At 36.0% G+C, this 17,004-nt stretch overlaps 1 protein-coding gene across 2 annotated transcripts; it reads right to left on the bottom strand.

Moving 5' to 3' along the window:
- Nucleotides 1–9,947: 9,947 nt before the first annotated feature.
- On the bottom strand, nt 9,948–13,988 carry AGD5 (ARF-GAP domain 5). 2 transcript variants are annotated; one of them, XM_089615185.1, is made up of 11 exons: nt 13,782–13,988; nt 12,950–13,008; nt 12,713–12,803; nt 12,542–12,596; nt 12,357–12,447; nt 11,974–12,208; nt 11,420–11,636; nt 11,173–11,348; nt 10,714–10,941; nt 10,539–10,603; nt 9,948–10,442 (listed from the first exon to the last, which is right to left on the bottom strand). In XM_089615185.1, exons 1-11 carry the CDS (start codon nt 13,830–13,832, stop codon nt 10,283–10,285), a joined length of 1,428 nt encoding a protein of 475 aa, XP_089471311.1. In that variant the 5' UTR covers nt 13,833–13,988; the 3' UTR covers nt 9,948–10,282. The 2 variants fall into 2 exon arrangements, with proteins under 2 accessions (XP_089471311.1, XP_089471312.1); XM_089615186.1 differs by having other exon boundaries at nt 10,009–10,442; nt 11,173–11,345.
- Nucleotides 13,989–17,004: the final 3,016 nt, after the last annotated feature.

The following is a 17,004-nucleotide window of genomic DNA, read 5'->3' as shown; positions in this document are numbered from 1 at the left end:
TGGTTGATCACCGGCCCATTGGGTATTTCGTCGGTCTATTTGGTACTTCTCACGTGCGAATGAACACGTGTTACCGACCAATGCCACGCTGTATTTAAATTATTTATAAAAGTAGTTGAGAATCAAAATCAATATATGAATGAACGTGGGAAAGAATATTGTACGTGTTACTTATTATGAGCGGTACATAAGCTACGGGTACTAATTTTGGGCAATTCACATGTTGTTGACCTATAAGTCAACATTTTAAATGCGCACTTTTTTTTTCCTTTCTAGTACTTATAGTTATATATTGTAATGAAAGTCAACTTAGAATTAGTAGTACAGTACCATGTGAGTGATCCTATGCAGTTTCTTATATATCTTGGTTATATATAGTTCGAACGAAATTAATTTGTGAGTGTTTCTTAAGGTAACATTTAAAAATGTTTATTATTAATAAATTTTTACACCGAAACAAAGTTAAATGACAAGTTATAAAGTCTATATAGGCTCATCTAAATAGCTGTTAAAAAGAACATATTAAAGCCTATATTTGTCATTAAAGTAATAACTAACTAGTTTCACTCGATCTTTTCTTTCAAACCAAATATATACAATTTTTTATTCATCACCTAACTAAAGAAAATTAACATGTTAGATTACTTAACCTTTTAGTATACGCAATGTAAAAATATAAGCATATTATTATACCGAGGTTTGGCTAGGTAGTGACTAGGAGAGTTTCTGGAACAAGCATGAATACGTCAAGTTCGTGAAAATAAAAATTATAGACATGCCAAACAGTCGAAAATTTTGATTTTGAGCCATGTTGTGGTGAGCATTTGATTTAAGTTGAGTGGCTCCAAAAAGTTGCATTAGAAAAAACATACCAAATCGAAAAAGTCAAAAGTTTGGGTTCGAAAAGTCAATTTATATGGTCATGGTTGTGTATATGGCAATTGTTAGGATATTTTGATTGGTTCAAAGTCATTGTAAGCATTTTGTTTTGTTAATTTTTATACATAAAAAATTCAGAAATATCTAGATTATAAAATATGTTATTCGGCAAAAGATATTTTTAGAACAATTTAGATAAATTAAGTGACAATACTCTAATTTTTAATATGCAGGTTTACTTTTTTTTTTTTTTATGGTATAAATATAATTATCTTAAATTTAAAAGACATTTATAAGTTTACCTGAAAGTAAATAATGAATTGTTTTTAGATGGATAATAAATTTTAGCTCTCATATATATATATATATATATATATATATATATATATAATATATAAATGTATGTATATATATGTGTGTGTGTGTGTATATATATATATATATATATATATGTATATATATATATATATATATATATATGTATGTATGCGAAGTAGACCCGGAATGAGAGTGAAAGGTAGTCAATGTTATTTGAGAATGAAAATTGATGAATGTAGCAATATTAAGTACTAACATTATGGTAAAACCATTTTGATAAATCTAGAACCTCCATAATAAGGCAGACTAGTAAGGTTGTTTTGAACTTTATATCGTGCTTCTTCTTAACAAATCACTTATTTTAATTCTCTATTTCCTTTTTTTTTTGGCCTTTTTCACCCTCTAAAACGAATTTTCATAATAAACAAAAAATACGCGCTTTGAAGTAACTTCTTACACGTATCAGTAAATATATAAATAATAGTTTAGTACTTCTATACTATTAGAGTATGTTTGATCTCAGCCATTAGATCTAGTTTGTTAGTGATCAATGGCTGAGATTGTGTTGATCAAATGTATTTATAGTCAAGTGTAACGAACGCAAGTAATCAATCAAATCAGAAAATCAGTTACACAATATCTCTCTCTCTCTCTCTCTCTCTCTCTCTCTCTCTATCTTTCTCTCTCCAGTTAGTTACAAAGCTCTCTGAGCTTCTTCATGGTATCAGAGCTCAGTTCTTAGCTCAAGCGGTCTCAATCATTCGCGTCAATGGCGTCACAAGGAAGTCACTCTGTTCTCCCTGAAGATCGAACTCAGGCGTATCAGAATTACATTCCGAATGTAAATCCTCTTTCTCTGAAACTTGATCGCAACAATTTTCAATTCTGGACCTCGCAAGTACTTTCAACCACTAGAGCGCATGGCCTGGATGGTTTCTTGCTTGGAACGATTCGATGTCCTCCTCAATTTCTCGAATCTGTGAATGAAAATGGCGTGACAACTCGAAGTCAGAACTCAGAGCATGTGCTTTGGATGAGGCACGATCAGTTCTTGTTGAGCTGGTTGTTTCAGTCGATAATCGATGCTAGGTCACATCAATCGGTGCACGAACTCTGCAGATGTGTGGTCAACTCTCAAGTCAATCTTTGGAACTGCGTCCAAAGCAAGAGTCCTTCAACTCCGATTCTCACTTCAGACGATGAAGAAAGGAAATCTCAGCATTGATGAGTTCATACTGAAGATGAAGAATGTCGCTGATAATCTCAGCTCTGCAGGATCACCAGTGAATGATGACGATCTAGTCCTCTATGTTCTAGGAGGTCTTGGCTCTGAGTATGAGTCTGTGGTGGTGAATCTGACTAGTAGGTCAGACAGTCCAACACTACAAGAGGCACAATTTGCTCTCTAGTCTCAGGAAATGAGAATTGAAAGTCAAAACTCTGTCAATCTCTCAGATTCAGTCTCAGCACCAATGGCTCATTTTGCAAGTCGAGGTGGCAGAGGAAACTTCAACAACAATGGTGGTAGAAACTCAAATGCTCGAGGTAGAGGACGTGGAGGTAGGTCTGGTGGCCGCAACAACAACAACAACAATAGGCCTACTTGCCAAATCTGTGGAAGAGTTGGACATGTTGCCTTCAAATGCTTCAACAGATTTGATCCGTACTTTCAAGCAGCACAGCAAACCTCTCCTCAAGGCACTGGAAATCAAAGCTCAAGTCAAAGGCCTGGTAATGTGGCTCAGGCTTACATCACAGCTGGACAAGATCAAGGCACTGACTCGAAGTGGTATCTGGATTCTGGAGCCACAAATCATGTCACAGCTGAACTCAGCAACCTCAACATCCATCAGGACTACAAAGGCAAAGACAAACTAACAGTTGGTAATGGTTCTAAACTCCCTATCTTGCATATTGGTAATACTGATTTAAACACTCAATCTGGTTCTCTCTTACTCAAAAACATCCTGCATGTACCTGCAATAACCAAAAACCTAGTCAGCGTTTCTCAGTTTACCAAAGACAACAACATTCTAATTGAGTTTTATCATGACAAATGCTTGATCAAGGACAAGGATACGATGAACTCTACTGGTTGCAGCACTTAAAGGAGGACTGTATCAGCTTGACTTGTCCAAGATTTCAAAGCATTTGAAGCCAAAAATACAAGCCTTTGTGTCTTCTCTACATAGTCCAATGTTTTCTGTCAAAAATAAAGTCTGTGATAGGTCTGTTTCAGATGTGTCAATGTTGTACAATTCATATCCTTGCAGTTCTAGTAAGTCTGACAATGTTCATAGCATTTTTGCTTGTAATACCAGTTCTAATAATGCTAGTACTCAGGATGTAAACATTTGGCATAAAAGACTTGGTCACCCCTCAAAAGAAATTCTTGACTGTGTGTTAAAATCTCTGAATTGCTCTTTGTCTGTTAAACATCTCACCTTCTGCAAATCATGTGCTATTGGCAAAATGCACCAATTTCATTTTTCAAAGTCTGAGACAAAGACCACAAAACCTTTTCAGCTAATCCATTCTGATCTTTGGGGTCCCTCACCTGATCTTTCAGTCACTGGTTTCAAGTACTACATTCACTTTGTAGATGATTTCACACGGTTCACATGGATCTACCATCTCAAAACAAAATCTGAAACCAAAAATGTTTTCCTCAGATTTCTAGCCTATGTGGAAAGGCAATTCAGTGTCAAAGTCAAAACCATTCAAACAGATTGGGGTGGTGAATTTAGACCTCTTGCAAAAGTCCTAGGTGATATTGGTATAGTTTTCAGACATCCCTGTCCACACACTCATCAGCAAAATGGTAAAGCTGAGAGAAAACATCAACATATCACAGAACTAGGACTCACTCTTCTAGCTCAGTCAGAGCTGCCTTATAGTTTCTGGTGGGATGCCTTTGTCTCTGTTGTCTTTATCATCAATAGAATTCCCTCAGCCACACTTCAAATGCAGTCACCCTTTGAACTCCTTTTCCAAACCAAACCTGACTACAAATTCTTCAAAGTCTTTGGATGTGCTTGTTATCCTCATCTCAAACCCTACAACACAAACAAGTTCAGATTCAAGTCAACTCAGTGTGTTTTTCTTGGTTATAGTCCCTTTCACAAAGGCTATAGATGTTTGAGTCCATCTGGTAGAGTTTATGTTGCAAGATCTGTTTTTTTTATGAAACAGTTTTTCCCTACAAGAGTTTCTTCACTCAATCTCACATTTCAACACCAATCATTCATGTGTCATCAAATCAACCTGGCCTGTCCATTCTTGGGTCATATCCCATCACCTTTTGTCAAAACACTCTTTCCCACACTGAACCTAATCAGTCCACCTCTTCTATGCATCACAACTGCTCATCAGACTCACCACACAGCCAAAATGCCCAACAAGTGTCACACTCCTCATAACCAAATTCTTCTGACTCATCAAATGTCAGGTACATGTTCCCACAACAAGTGTCTTTCCCATCTTCAGGTCATTCTCAGCCTCCACAACCAACCAGCTCACCTCACATCATACCAGAACTGCCAACCACAAACACTCACACCATGATCACTAGAGCCAAAAATGGAATCTCCAAACCACGAGTGTTTAATGTCATGTCACCTTTATGTAATATAGAGATTGAACCTACTACTGTTAGTGAAGCTATTGCTAATCCTGGTTGGAAGAGTGCTATGGATTCTGAACTTGCAGCTCTGCAGAGAAATGGCACTTGGAGTCTTGTTCCTTACCATCCTTCAATGAACATAGTGCAAAATAAGTGGGTCTACAGGGTCAAGCACAAAGATGATGGCTCCTTGGACAAGCTGAAGGCAAGGTTGGTAGCTAAGGGGTTCCAACAAACTGCAGGAATGGATTTCTTTGAGACATTCAGTCCAGTGATCAAGCCTGTCACTCTCAGAGTAATCTTTACACTTGCAGTAACAAACAAGTGGGACATTCAACAAGTGGATGTCAACAATGCCTTTCTAAATGGCAAGCTCAAGGAAACTGTGTACATGATGCAACCAGATGGCTTCATCAACAACTCTAAGCCAGATCATGTGTGTCTCCTACACAAAGCCATCTATGGTCTAAAACAAGCCCCCGGGGCATGGTATGAAGAACTGAGTCAAGCTCTACTCAGATGGGGCTTCATGAACTCCTGCTCAGATCCCTCCTTGTTCATCTACAGCCGTGGCAATACCTGCATTTTTCTACTTGTTTATGTAGATGACATCTTAGTCACTGGTAATGACAAGGCTCTAATCAACAAAGCAATATCGGATCTCAACAAATCCTTTACTCTAAGGACACTTGGGCATCTAAACTACTTCCTGGGGTTTGAAGCTACACGCAGTTCTGATAGCTTGTGCCTCACGCAACAGAAGTATGTGCGTGATCTTCTACTCAAGACCAAGATGGCTGACTCCAAACCGTGTCTCACGCCAATGTGTCAAAGTCAAAAGCTACACAAAGAGGATAGTCAGGCTTTTGAAGACCCCTCTTTGTATAGAAGTGTCATTGGCTCGTTGCAGTACCACACAATGACTCGGCCAGATATCTCATTTGCTGTGAACAAGCTAAGTCAGTTTATGCAAACACCAACAGTGAATCACTGGAGTGCTTGCAAAAGACTGCTCAGATATCTAGCAGGATCACCTTGTCAAGGCCTTCGGTTCACTGCTGCAACCAACATGACCCTGTCAGCGTTTACTGATGCAGATTATGCTAGCAACATTGATGACCGTCGTTCAACAATAGGACTATGTGTCTTTCTTGGGGACAATCTGCTCACATGGTTATCCAAGAAACAGGCTGTGCTCTCACGGAGTTCCACAGAATCCGAATATCGTGCCTTGGCCACCACGGCAACTGAGATCATGTGGCTACGTTCTCTCATCACTGAACTAGGCATCTCAGTCAATGCTGCGCATGTGGTGATCTGGTGTGATAACTTGGGTGGTGGAGCTCTGGCAAACAATCCTGTTTTCCACTCACGGACTAAGCATGTTGAAGTAGACGTTCATTTTGTCAGAGAAAAGGTCACTGCAGGCTTAGTCGAAGTTCGTTATGTTCCAACTGGTGATCAAGTTGCCGATGCTCTCACTAAGCCCTTAGCTATTCCTCAGTTTGTCAAGTTGTGCTCCAAGTTCAATCTGGCTTTACCCGTTTGACCTTGAGGGGGGTGTATTAGAGTATGTTTGATCTCAGCCATTAGATCTAGTTTGTTAGTGATCAATGGCTGAGATTGTGTTGATCAAATGTATTTATAGTCAAGTGTAACGAACGCAAGTAATCAATCAAATCATAAAATCAGTTACACAAAATATCTCGCTCTCTCTCTCTCTCTATCTTTCTCTCTCCAGTTAGTTACAAAGCTCTCTGAGCTTCTTCATATACTATGTATATGTCCATTTTATTATACAAAAAAAAAAGTATAGCTCGAATATCAGTTTTAATTTCTAGTCTTTAGTGAGGCATATTTGTAGTCATTTATTTTTATTTTGGTAGTCATACACTTCTAGTATTGATGATATCTATACATTGAATCTCTTGCGTGCACTGCCAAATATGGCAAGTCATGCCTGAATTCAGTATTCTCATGATATACCATTTATTATAGCAATAGAAATTGATACTTGGTTTTATTTTAGATGCGGTTTAGCTATATATATTAGCATAATTTCGAATATATATATTGTGTCGGTTTCTTTGCACCATTTTGGTGCCATACTTTCTCATAAAGAGGCTATGTACATGAACAAAAATCTGTGTCCATACTTTACTGGATCTATAAAATTAATTAGAAATAAAGTAATTTATGTTATATTTCTAGAGTACGGCAGATATGATTTGTTTTTGGTTATATTTGTTTGTTGCATGGTAATGAAACAGCTTTGGTCAACGTGGAAAGTCAAACACGGTTCTCACGTAGCAAACACTAACACGTGATCACGTACGACGGATATATTGACTTGTTTATATACGATCAGTCAAAACATGTATGTAAGCACCGCCTAGCCGTTCGGTGGGTGACACGTGGCTATCCCAGTTGTTTTTCTTTTGTGCACATATTTTTTTATGGAGCTTTTGTTCATATTGAATGCCTAACCACTTTGGACTGGTTTTAAGCCGTTGAACGATATATATTTTTTAGTACGTTGCAGATTAGGATTGAGTGAACAAATTTTCATATTTTGTTTATTTATAGACATTATATCATTAATATATACAAATGATATAGACGTACATATTTAATAAAAATTTAATATATAGACTCTGAAATTATTTAACTTGATTAAAATGGTTGTTCAACTAGCGAGTGGAACAACCGATTACTTTTAACCATTTTAATCAAGATGATAAGCAAACAAAAACAATCAAACATAAAATAATAAGGACACACAAGAATTGGTAACCATGTTCGGTATAAGCGACCTACTCAGAGTGACTAATACGTCTGAGTGCAAACAATCAACTATAATCAATCGTCAAAGGAATATGAATATCAAGTTTAACAAAACTCTTTTTTTGCAAACACCGTTGTCTTTGATCTCTCAAATGAATGTAGATCTGAGCTCCCCCTTAAATTAGAGACTCCCCTCTATGTTTTACTAAATCTTCGGGATCTTCTCCCGAAGATTATCAAGCATGTCAATGTAAACACATGCACTCACAAAATCTGATCAAGGAATGACTCAGAACATTGCAAGCACCAATAGCTAGTTGTCGATGAAGATCTCCAGAATAAATTAAGAGACTAGCTAAGGGTATAAGGCGATGTGATTTACCTAACAAAAGAGATGATGACCTAATTCAATCCCGAATGAGCTTTATTAGATCAAGCTTCAAATCCCTCGAGAATCTCACATAATCGAAAATCAAATATTCGATAATATATGTCCAATATATTATCAACTGAAAACAAGAAGTTTTCAGCTTTAGTTCTTGTCAGAGAACAGCGTAGAACATGTAACCCGAGTCTTAAACATCTTCTTATAACTTCACTCGAACAACTTAAACACACAAATTATTTTCTTAAACAACCTATGCCACAGAGGAACTATCCGACTCTATATAATACACCTTTTTTTTCTAAAACAAATATTAGTTTAAGTGAACGATCGAAGAATTTGATGATCAATGTACCTCAAGTACTCTCTCTCTCTCTCTCTCTCTCTCTCTCTCTCTCTCTCTCTCTCTCTCTCTCTCTCTCTCTCTCTCTCTCTCTCTCTCTCTGGTAGTTAGTGGAATGCTTGTCGAGTGACTTTGTTATTGAACGTGCTAATATATAGAGAACATTGTATAATTAAAGCATGCACCAACTATAAAGACTCAGATCAATCTAGTCCTATTTATGTAATCAAACTTAACTATCTTCTAAAACTTAAGAGATAAAGCTAGCATAATATCCGGATCCATGGATCTCAATTTTCGAATAAGTTATTATGCCAAAAAAACACTTATATAGGAATGTTAGAAACATCATGAGTAAAGTGAATATATGTATATATGTGTGCGCGCGCGCGAATATTAGGAGGTAATTAATTGATTTATTTACTTTCTTTGACAATAATGGATAAATGGAAAATATTTGTGAAATGCCATTTTATTTCATCTATGAAAGTATGTATTGATCATTTCTTAGGTAAGGAAAATTGTATCAAATTAATGATGTACAACCACCAAATGATATATAGCAAATAAAATGCACACTGAGTAATGAGTATCCATATCATATTTGCAGAGTCCGAATCAAGCACACAAAACACTCTTTTAACAAGATCGAGAACGAATTAGGGAGGAAACTTCACTCCACGAAGAGCTCTTATGTTGAATGGGATGAAAATTACCCGAGAAAAATTGACACTACGATCAACTCTCTAGAGAAGTTTCTTAAAGAGATTGGCCCAAGCACATGATACCAAACTAAAAACCAAAAACAAAGTATTAAACACATGTAAACAAGTCTTTATTAGGCAATAAACCTAATGTTTAATGCGTTAAGACAAATAAAAAGCGACAAACAACCGATAAACATGCACAAAGTCAAATCTAGAGGTTGCTAATCATCTTATTTCCAATAAATTATTGATCTGAAACAATGAAGTTTTAGAATGAGCGTAAAAAAAAAAAAAAAAAAATCATCAGTGCTTAGAGGTTGCTAGTCATGTTATTCACAATAAATACAGTTATGAAACAATGAAATTTTATAATCAGCGAAAATGTTAATCATCAGCGCTAACTAATACAAATGAGCCACACGGAGATGTGACTCACTTGTATTAGTGTCACATCAACGATTTGATATTGCTAATCATGTTATATGCAATTAATATAACCCAAAATAAACGGGAATATTTTTTGATGTTTTTGTGAGTGCCGTAAATAAGTTGATGTAGTTATTTACAAAAAAATTACAAAAGGTTAACTATCTAGCAATTCTTTGACTTTCGGTGGCTTATTTTGCTAATTTTTTGTTAATATAATTCTGAAACAATAAAGTTTTAGAATTAGCACGTAAATAAACATAAATGCTGAGAGGTAACTAATCATATTATTTCCAGTAAATACAGTTCAGAATCAGAATCAGAATCAATCAGTTAAGTAAACATGTGACTCTTGAGCAAAAAAAATAAAAGTAAACATGTGACTTCTCGTTTGGTACGGAACGAAACTCCCAGATACTAATCTATAATTGCTCAATATGCATGCTTTATTGCAAAGTGCGTTAATATAACAGGGAAAAGAAATATAAACCTCTCAGTGCAAACATCATAATATAATGGAAATTATTTCTTCAACAAGAGGTCGTAAATCAAATAACTTTGAAGGGAAAAGAAGTACTGATCAATCTAAAATGTCTTTAATACTTACCTCAGATACACCTACTTGTACAAATAATGCAATCACCCAAGAATGCAAACTGAATTTGGTAAAAATATATATATGTATATGTTAAGGTAATAATAGAGAGAAAATAAATGGTCATGTTTCTGTAATTCAGACTAAATTCTGTATGGTATGACCGTATGAGAACCACACATCGTGTTCTCTCTCTCCTCGCTCGCTCACGAAAGTCCCAAACTCAAGGTTTCGAGAAAAACCCTTGTGTCAAAGACGAAAAATCGTAGTCTTTCCCCGTCTGCGTCGGAGACGCCGATGGAACCAAAGAGGGCGTTTGCGTCTTATTCGCTCCGGCGGGTCCCACGCCATTGACCGGGGCAGCTTGGCCCATACCGTAAAAGCTATACATAACAGAAGAGGCAAACAAAAACTTACGAAAATACGGCCCAAGCATTTATGATGCGTTCATAACTCGGAGCATTGATTGGAAAAAATACCTGGACGCTGGATATTGAACGTTAGGGGCGACGAGCTGTGATGGTCCGGTGCTTCTTGCCTGACCCTGTTGAAAATGTTATTCATTTTTTGGCTTTACATGATTTTTACACGATGAAGATAAATCGGCCAATGTTCTGAGTGAGTGAACGCTTTGCTATTTCGAATTCGACATACCTGGTTTCCAGCCATAGGCATCATCATCATTCCGGGGATCTGATAGGCCACGTTGGGCCAATTTTGGCCGGGTAAAGCGGTGCCGTTCGGAACCGCTTGTTGGGTATTGATTGGGTTTTTCGAGTCCGCTCCTGCAGCTCTGGCAGCAGCGGCCATGAGAAGGGATTGTTGCTGCGCCAGCATCGCAATTTGCTGTTGGTGCAAAGAATACGGCGACACGATATTTGTCTGCAGATTTCCCAAAATACAAAAAAGCAGAGATCTTTGTAAATTGGCGTTTTCAGCCTGTTAATATAAGATTCTTGTTTCAAAAAAAAAAAAGCAGAGATCAACGTCTCGAAACTGGCATGAGAAATATCACCAATGAGCTGTTTAACCTGGCGTGAGAGACTATTTTTTTTTTTTTTTTGCTGAAGTATCGAATATTTAATATCAGGAGCATGATTATATGAACTTTACCTTCTCAAAAAGAGACATGATGTCGTTTTTTACGTCTTTCTGTGGTTTCTCGGCAACGGGCGTTATCGAAGATGAATCTTTGAATAGATCCTCAAGTTCGGAACTAGATTTCCCGTTGTTCTCAACTGGTTTCGGTGGATTAGTTTTCTCAGCTTGCGGTGCTTCTTGAGCAGCTGCTAATATAAATCGAACTCAGCACCTTATATTAATCAAGAAATAGACGATAAAACAAACAATTAATACTGACACTGGAAACCGGCCCAAGAATTGTCATCAGTGGACGCTGGTGCAGAGCCATTTTCGCTCGGACCGTCCAAGGACAGCATGTTGAAAAGATCGGTAGCGTAATCGACTTTTGGTGGAGTGGCAACGGGGGTAGTCTCAACAACCGGTTTTGCTGGCTCAGGCTGTTGCGCAACTGGTTCTACTTTCTGAATACTCTGCGGTTTTGGGACGGGGGTGACCTACACAATGTAGATAATCAGTGTGATATTTCTGAGTAACTAATATGGTCACCGAGATTTAGTAAAATTAAAAAGAAGCATGTTCTTATCTCGAGTTCAATTCAATTTTACTTGATTCCAACATTCACTGTGTTCCCGACATGCTCAACCATACACATTACTCTTCAATGCCCTAGGTCCAATTACTGTCGTATTAATTCTATAGCTCTCTTCGTTTGATTATTTTGCTCACAATTATTAGTTCATACACAGGGGACAGACTAATTACATATTACATGTATCAGGGTAAAAATGAACAAAGAGAGAGATTGAGTAGGCCAATATAGTACAAACTCACTGGTTCTGGCCCTCTGGGAGGAACAGGAATGGCGACTCTTGCAGCGGGAAAGTTGCCTCTTGTTGAAGTTGGTTGAGTGTTCTTCCTTTCATTAGACAGTCTCTCGGAACTTCCTGAATATCCATGACCAACTCTCTCCGCCGATCTAGGCCACTGCATTGAAGCCTTTTCTTCACTTCTCTCTGGAGGTGATTTTGGCTTTCCGTCCCTAGAAACCCATCTTTTTTCTTCGTACCTGCGATAGTTCCACACATTCAACGTAAAAAAGAGTACAATTGCTCAGCACCCATTTCTCAGCGGGCACTGAAAAAACATTAACATCTTTGAGATTGTATGCCATACACATCGTGCAAATAACTGTAATTTATAAAACAGAATCATACTTCGCACGTATAAAGTTCTCAATCCCCACTCTATCGTAGTTTGGAGGTAGCTCAGCTTCCCAGTGAGTATTTGACTTCTCGTTTCCCATCGCTGCATGAAACTTAACAAATTTGTTATTGATCCGAAAAATAAAACCGCATTATTGAAGGATATTAGAACTAGGAAAACAAATACATAAACTTACACTGGATAAAAGCAACCTGTTCTGGCAGCCATGTGTCAAGAGTAGCTGACCTCACCTGCACCCAATAAGATTACAAACCGAAAGATAAAACTTCTAAACTAAAAATATCAACTTTTCAGATGCTATTTCCGACTTCCATGAAAAAAATAGTGATTTAGAGAAAACAAAAACCTTTGATATATGTGTTCCCAAGCTTCTGTGGATCCCAGAACACTGCATGCATATAAAGATCCCCAAGTTCACGCTAGCCCATCTCGGACCCCTGGTACGCCATTAAAACCCATCAATATTTGAACTCACGAAACGGGTCAAGTGATTTACAAAAGGTTTTTGTCAGTGGCATAAAATTTCACAACTCTAGAACAGGTAAACAGTTATCGGATTCGTTAAAATTAGGGAAATGCGTACTTTGTCTTGCAATCAGCGCATTCCCTGTTCTCTGGAAGCTTTAAAAGACTTTCCAGAACCTGCACAAATTCAAGTCAAGGGAATAAGTCCGAGCAAAAAAATAATAACGCTTGCCATGGATAAGTGAAAGAAAATGAGCTACACATCTGTAGCTTAAAGCAAACTCAATAACCAACGATCACCACACAAAGTGAATAAAACAAGCATTACAACCCAACAAAAAGCTTCCAGAAAATGAAACAAAACTAAAATCCTATCATGCAAAAGAGCTTAGGGAGTTCAAAAAGCAGTGATGCAAAACAAAAACAAAAGAAATTGATCACATATAAATCAGTATGATCTATTGCGTACTTTCTCAGAAGTTATCACAGTAATTTAAATAGCCGGAACTTTTTTATGCAGAACATGAACAAAACTACAAATACGGCAACCCAAATAGCTATAATTGACACTGTAGCATCAAAATTTGGACCGAAATAATCAAACTATTTTGGCATCAATATAATAGTATTAAGTAAATAATGATCAAGCAAAGCAACAAAATAGAAGTTTTATTTTTTTGAAACAGAGATCAATCGGCAACATAGATCAGACAACAAAACCAAAAATTGTAATTTTTTTCCGACGCAAGATCAAATCCCACAGACGATCCCCATTCATCGTCAGTCATCGCAGACCAATCCCCAATTAATCGAATCTTGTTTTCAACGATCGACGACTCAAATCCATTCGCAGCGAATCGGAATCGCGAAATTCGAAATCTTTCCACTTAAATTTCTAGGGCATGGAGAAGTGAATTGTGATAAGAACAAAGAAGGAAAGAAGGAAAAACCTTTCTGTGCTTGGCGTTGAGCTCCTTGGTGACGTTGGCCTTCTCGTTCATGGCGATGATACAAACGAGACGAGATTACAAGAGAGAAGAAAGATCGATTAGGTCAAGTCAAGAACTTCCTCTCTCTCTTCTTATCTTCGGTCTCGTCTCGTCTTGTCTCTCTGATAATGCTTCAACCAGCCGAGAGGAACAGAAAATTGAGAGAGAGAGAGGACGCGGCACAGCCTTCTTTGATTTTTATTCCCTTTTTATTTTTATTTTTCGATGGTATTTAAATAAAATATTTTATATAATTGCATTTTCGAGAAGAAAAAAAATGATAAAAAAAACTATGTTTAAGAACAACATGAATTTGTAATTTGTGTAGAGCGATGTAGTTAAATAGATAATTTAAAATTATAAATTTGTAAAATAATCAAGATCTATTTTAATTTAGTAAAATAGTCAAAATATACAGTAATTTAGTTTCAGAAAACAAATTTGATCACAAAATTAATTTTTTTTAAGTGATAATATCTAATATATTCATAAAAATTGACATTTATATTCACAATTTTTTTTTCTTTGAGTTAAACGCTATTAGCTTTGAACGCTTGAAAAACATGCATGTTGAACGTCACTTATGCCAAATAGCACGCTTAGTAACGAGAACAAACATGATAATGATAGTTCAAGTATCTCCATCGTCCATTCATTTATAAAACAATGCTTCTTGTTTATTTGTTTATTTATACAAAAGTCCAATATATCAAATGCATATTTTAAACAAACGCAATAAATCACATATAGAATTGAACTCACACCTCCTTATAATCAACATAAACTGAATCATATACATATATAGTATAGCAAAATATATTATAAAGACAGGCGTGCTCGGAAGTTTTGTTTTGTTGGTTCACGCTTGATGTTGGTGTGGCGGTTCCAACGGCTTCGATGAGTGTGTGTAATCTTATTTTGTGGTGGTCTTATGTCTGACTTTCTTCAAGCTCTCGGAGACTTTATTTCGCACAAATTTAAAGAGATATTGACAACAATAATACTAATTGTTTGTCAGTTACAAAAAAATCAACCAAAACTCAAATATTAACACAATTTGTACTAGATCGGTCACGAACTGAGTTGATTTTGTGACACATTGATCACGAACTGATTGCAGTTCGTGACCGATTTAGTACTAAATGTGTCAATATTTGAGTTCTAGTTGATTTTTGATAAGTGACAAAACAAATAGTATTATTGTTGTCAATTTCCCAAATTTAAACTCTAGTTTCATTTTATTGCTTTGTATTTGTAATTTTTTTTTTTTGTTCTTTATTTTCATCTATAGTTATGGATTACAATCATCTTGTATGAAATATCAAATTAGTCTTTTGTAACCATTGTATATCAATCATTTAGAAATTACATTTCAAAGAATCCTAATTGAAGTGAGAAAAAAAAAAAAACAATATACCCCTACCTGATAGTGAATAAATCATCCAATTATATAGTTTTATGGTATCAGTGGATCCTAACCCATTCTGTATAAGGTGTTTCCCAATCAATAGCCATTAATGATATTGATTTACTTAACCAAGAAATCATGAAAAGTTAAATAATCCATGATAAGCCAAAAAAAAAAAAAAAAAAACGATTAATCTATAATGGTATTTTTTAAATAAAATTGACAGCAATAATATCATTTGCTTAACACTTATAAAAAAAAAACTCATATCGGTCACATGCTGGTTGATTTCGTGACACATTTTGTCACAAACTGGTTGATTCCGTGACACATTTTGTGCTAAATGTGTCAATATTTAAATTTTAGGTGATTTTTGGTACATGATAAGTAATTGATATTATTGCTGTCAATTTACATTTTTTATGGGTAATTAAGCTATATAGCCTCATGAAAATATGCAATTTATTTTTAGCCCACATTTTGTTAATAAATGGTAAATAGTCAGGAGGATTTATTTACAGCCAAAATATGACTAGACTACCCTTTTGTTTTCCCGCTCAGTTTCTATCGGCTATTTACACGTAATCTAGTCAAATATTTGGTTATTAATGCTCGCGAATATCGAGGAGGTAATTATAAACGTGTAGCTGCGTTCACACTTAACCACAACCGCTCACATTTATAGTTTTTCAAAAAAAAAAAAGATGAAAGAGAGCCAAGAGAGAGAGAGAGAGATCGAGGGAGTGAGAGCTCGAGGAAGAAGAGAACGCTCGACCGGACCATCACCAAACACCCCGTCATGATCGGACCCAAAACCCGCGCGCTCTCGGACCGGGGAGTCGCCGGGAATCAAAGAGGACCGTCGGAATTCATCAAATTGAGAAGATTTTTCCCGTGAAAATTCATCAAATTGAGAAGGTATTCATCAAAGAGAACCGTCGGAATTCAAGAGATTGATTTTTTTTTCTCTCGTGCTCCCTGTTTGAATTTTCCGAGAAGAGAAGAATCTGCGTCCAAAGGTCCCGATCGATATTATGGACTCCGCGAAGAACAGTTTTTTTTTTCAGTATGTTCGTGTAAATAGAAATCATATTTACAGTATATTCGTGTAAATACGAAGCTTATTTATAGTATATTCATTGTAAAAACAAAACATATTTACAGTATATTCACTGTAAATACAAAGCATATTTACCGTATATTTACAGTATATTTACAGTATATTTGAACTGAAAAAAATTCTGGAAATATTTTGAGCACGAAAATTCAGGAAATTATGAATATATGGAAGACAAAATAATATCAATAAATGAAGAATATATTTATAGAGTTTAACCACGAAAATAGCTACTAATTACCTAAAGTCAACGCTAAAAACTTCCAAAAACATAACAATAAATGGGCTATTAATTTTCAAAATCTGCAGGAAATTTCAAATTTCAAATTTGAAAACTTCCCTATTCGGTTTCTGCGAATTAAATAAGGGCAAAAGTGTAAACCTAATTTAATTAATAAGCTGCCACGTAAGCAATATGGTTATTTACAGCATATTAACGAAATGTTGGCCAATTTTAAATTGCTACACATTCTGTGGCTTAAGCAGCCAATTTTTGTTTTTTTATTAACTAACCCAAATGGTTTTTTTTAATTAACTAATCCAAATGGTTTTATTATTAACTAATCCAAATTGTTTATAAACAAATAGCCTACTTATAGATGGGACTTTTAAATTATAACTCAACTATCTATTTATTTAGGGAAATAACTCATATTTCT

The sequence above is a fragment of the Urtica dioica genome, chromosome 5, assembly GCF_054948205.1.
Source record: "Urtica dioica subsp. dioica isolate 48M chromosome 5, U.dioica_male_clone48M_v1_H2, whole genome shotgun sequence".
Taxonomy (NCBI): Eukaryota; Viridiplantae; Streptophyta; class Magnoliopsida; order Rosales; family Urticaceae; genus Urtica; species Urtica dioica.
Note: the sequence above shows the minus strand (reverse complement) of the source record. Positions and strands in the feature narration are given on the sequence as shown.

Excerpts from the sequence above, each read along its gene's own strand:
- AGD5 (XM_089615185.1), bottom strand. The coding sequence starts at position 13,832 with ATGAACGAGAAGGCCAACGTCACCAAGGAGCTCAACGCCAAGCACAGA. Across the intron at positions 13,009-13,781 it reads TCAACGCCAAGCACAGAAAG|GTTCTGGAAAGTCTTTTAAA; the intron begins GTTTTTCCTTCT and ends GAATTTGTGCAG. Across the intron at positions 12,209-12,356 it reads GAGAACTTTATACGTGCGAA|GTACGAAGAAAAAAGATGGG; the intron begins GTATGATTCTGT and ends GAACTATCGCAG.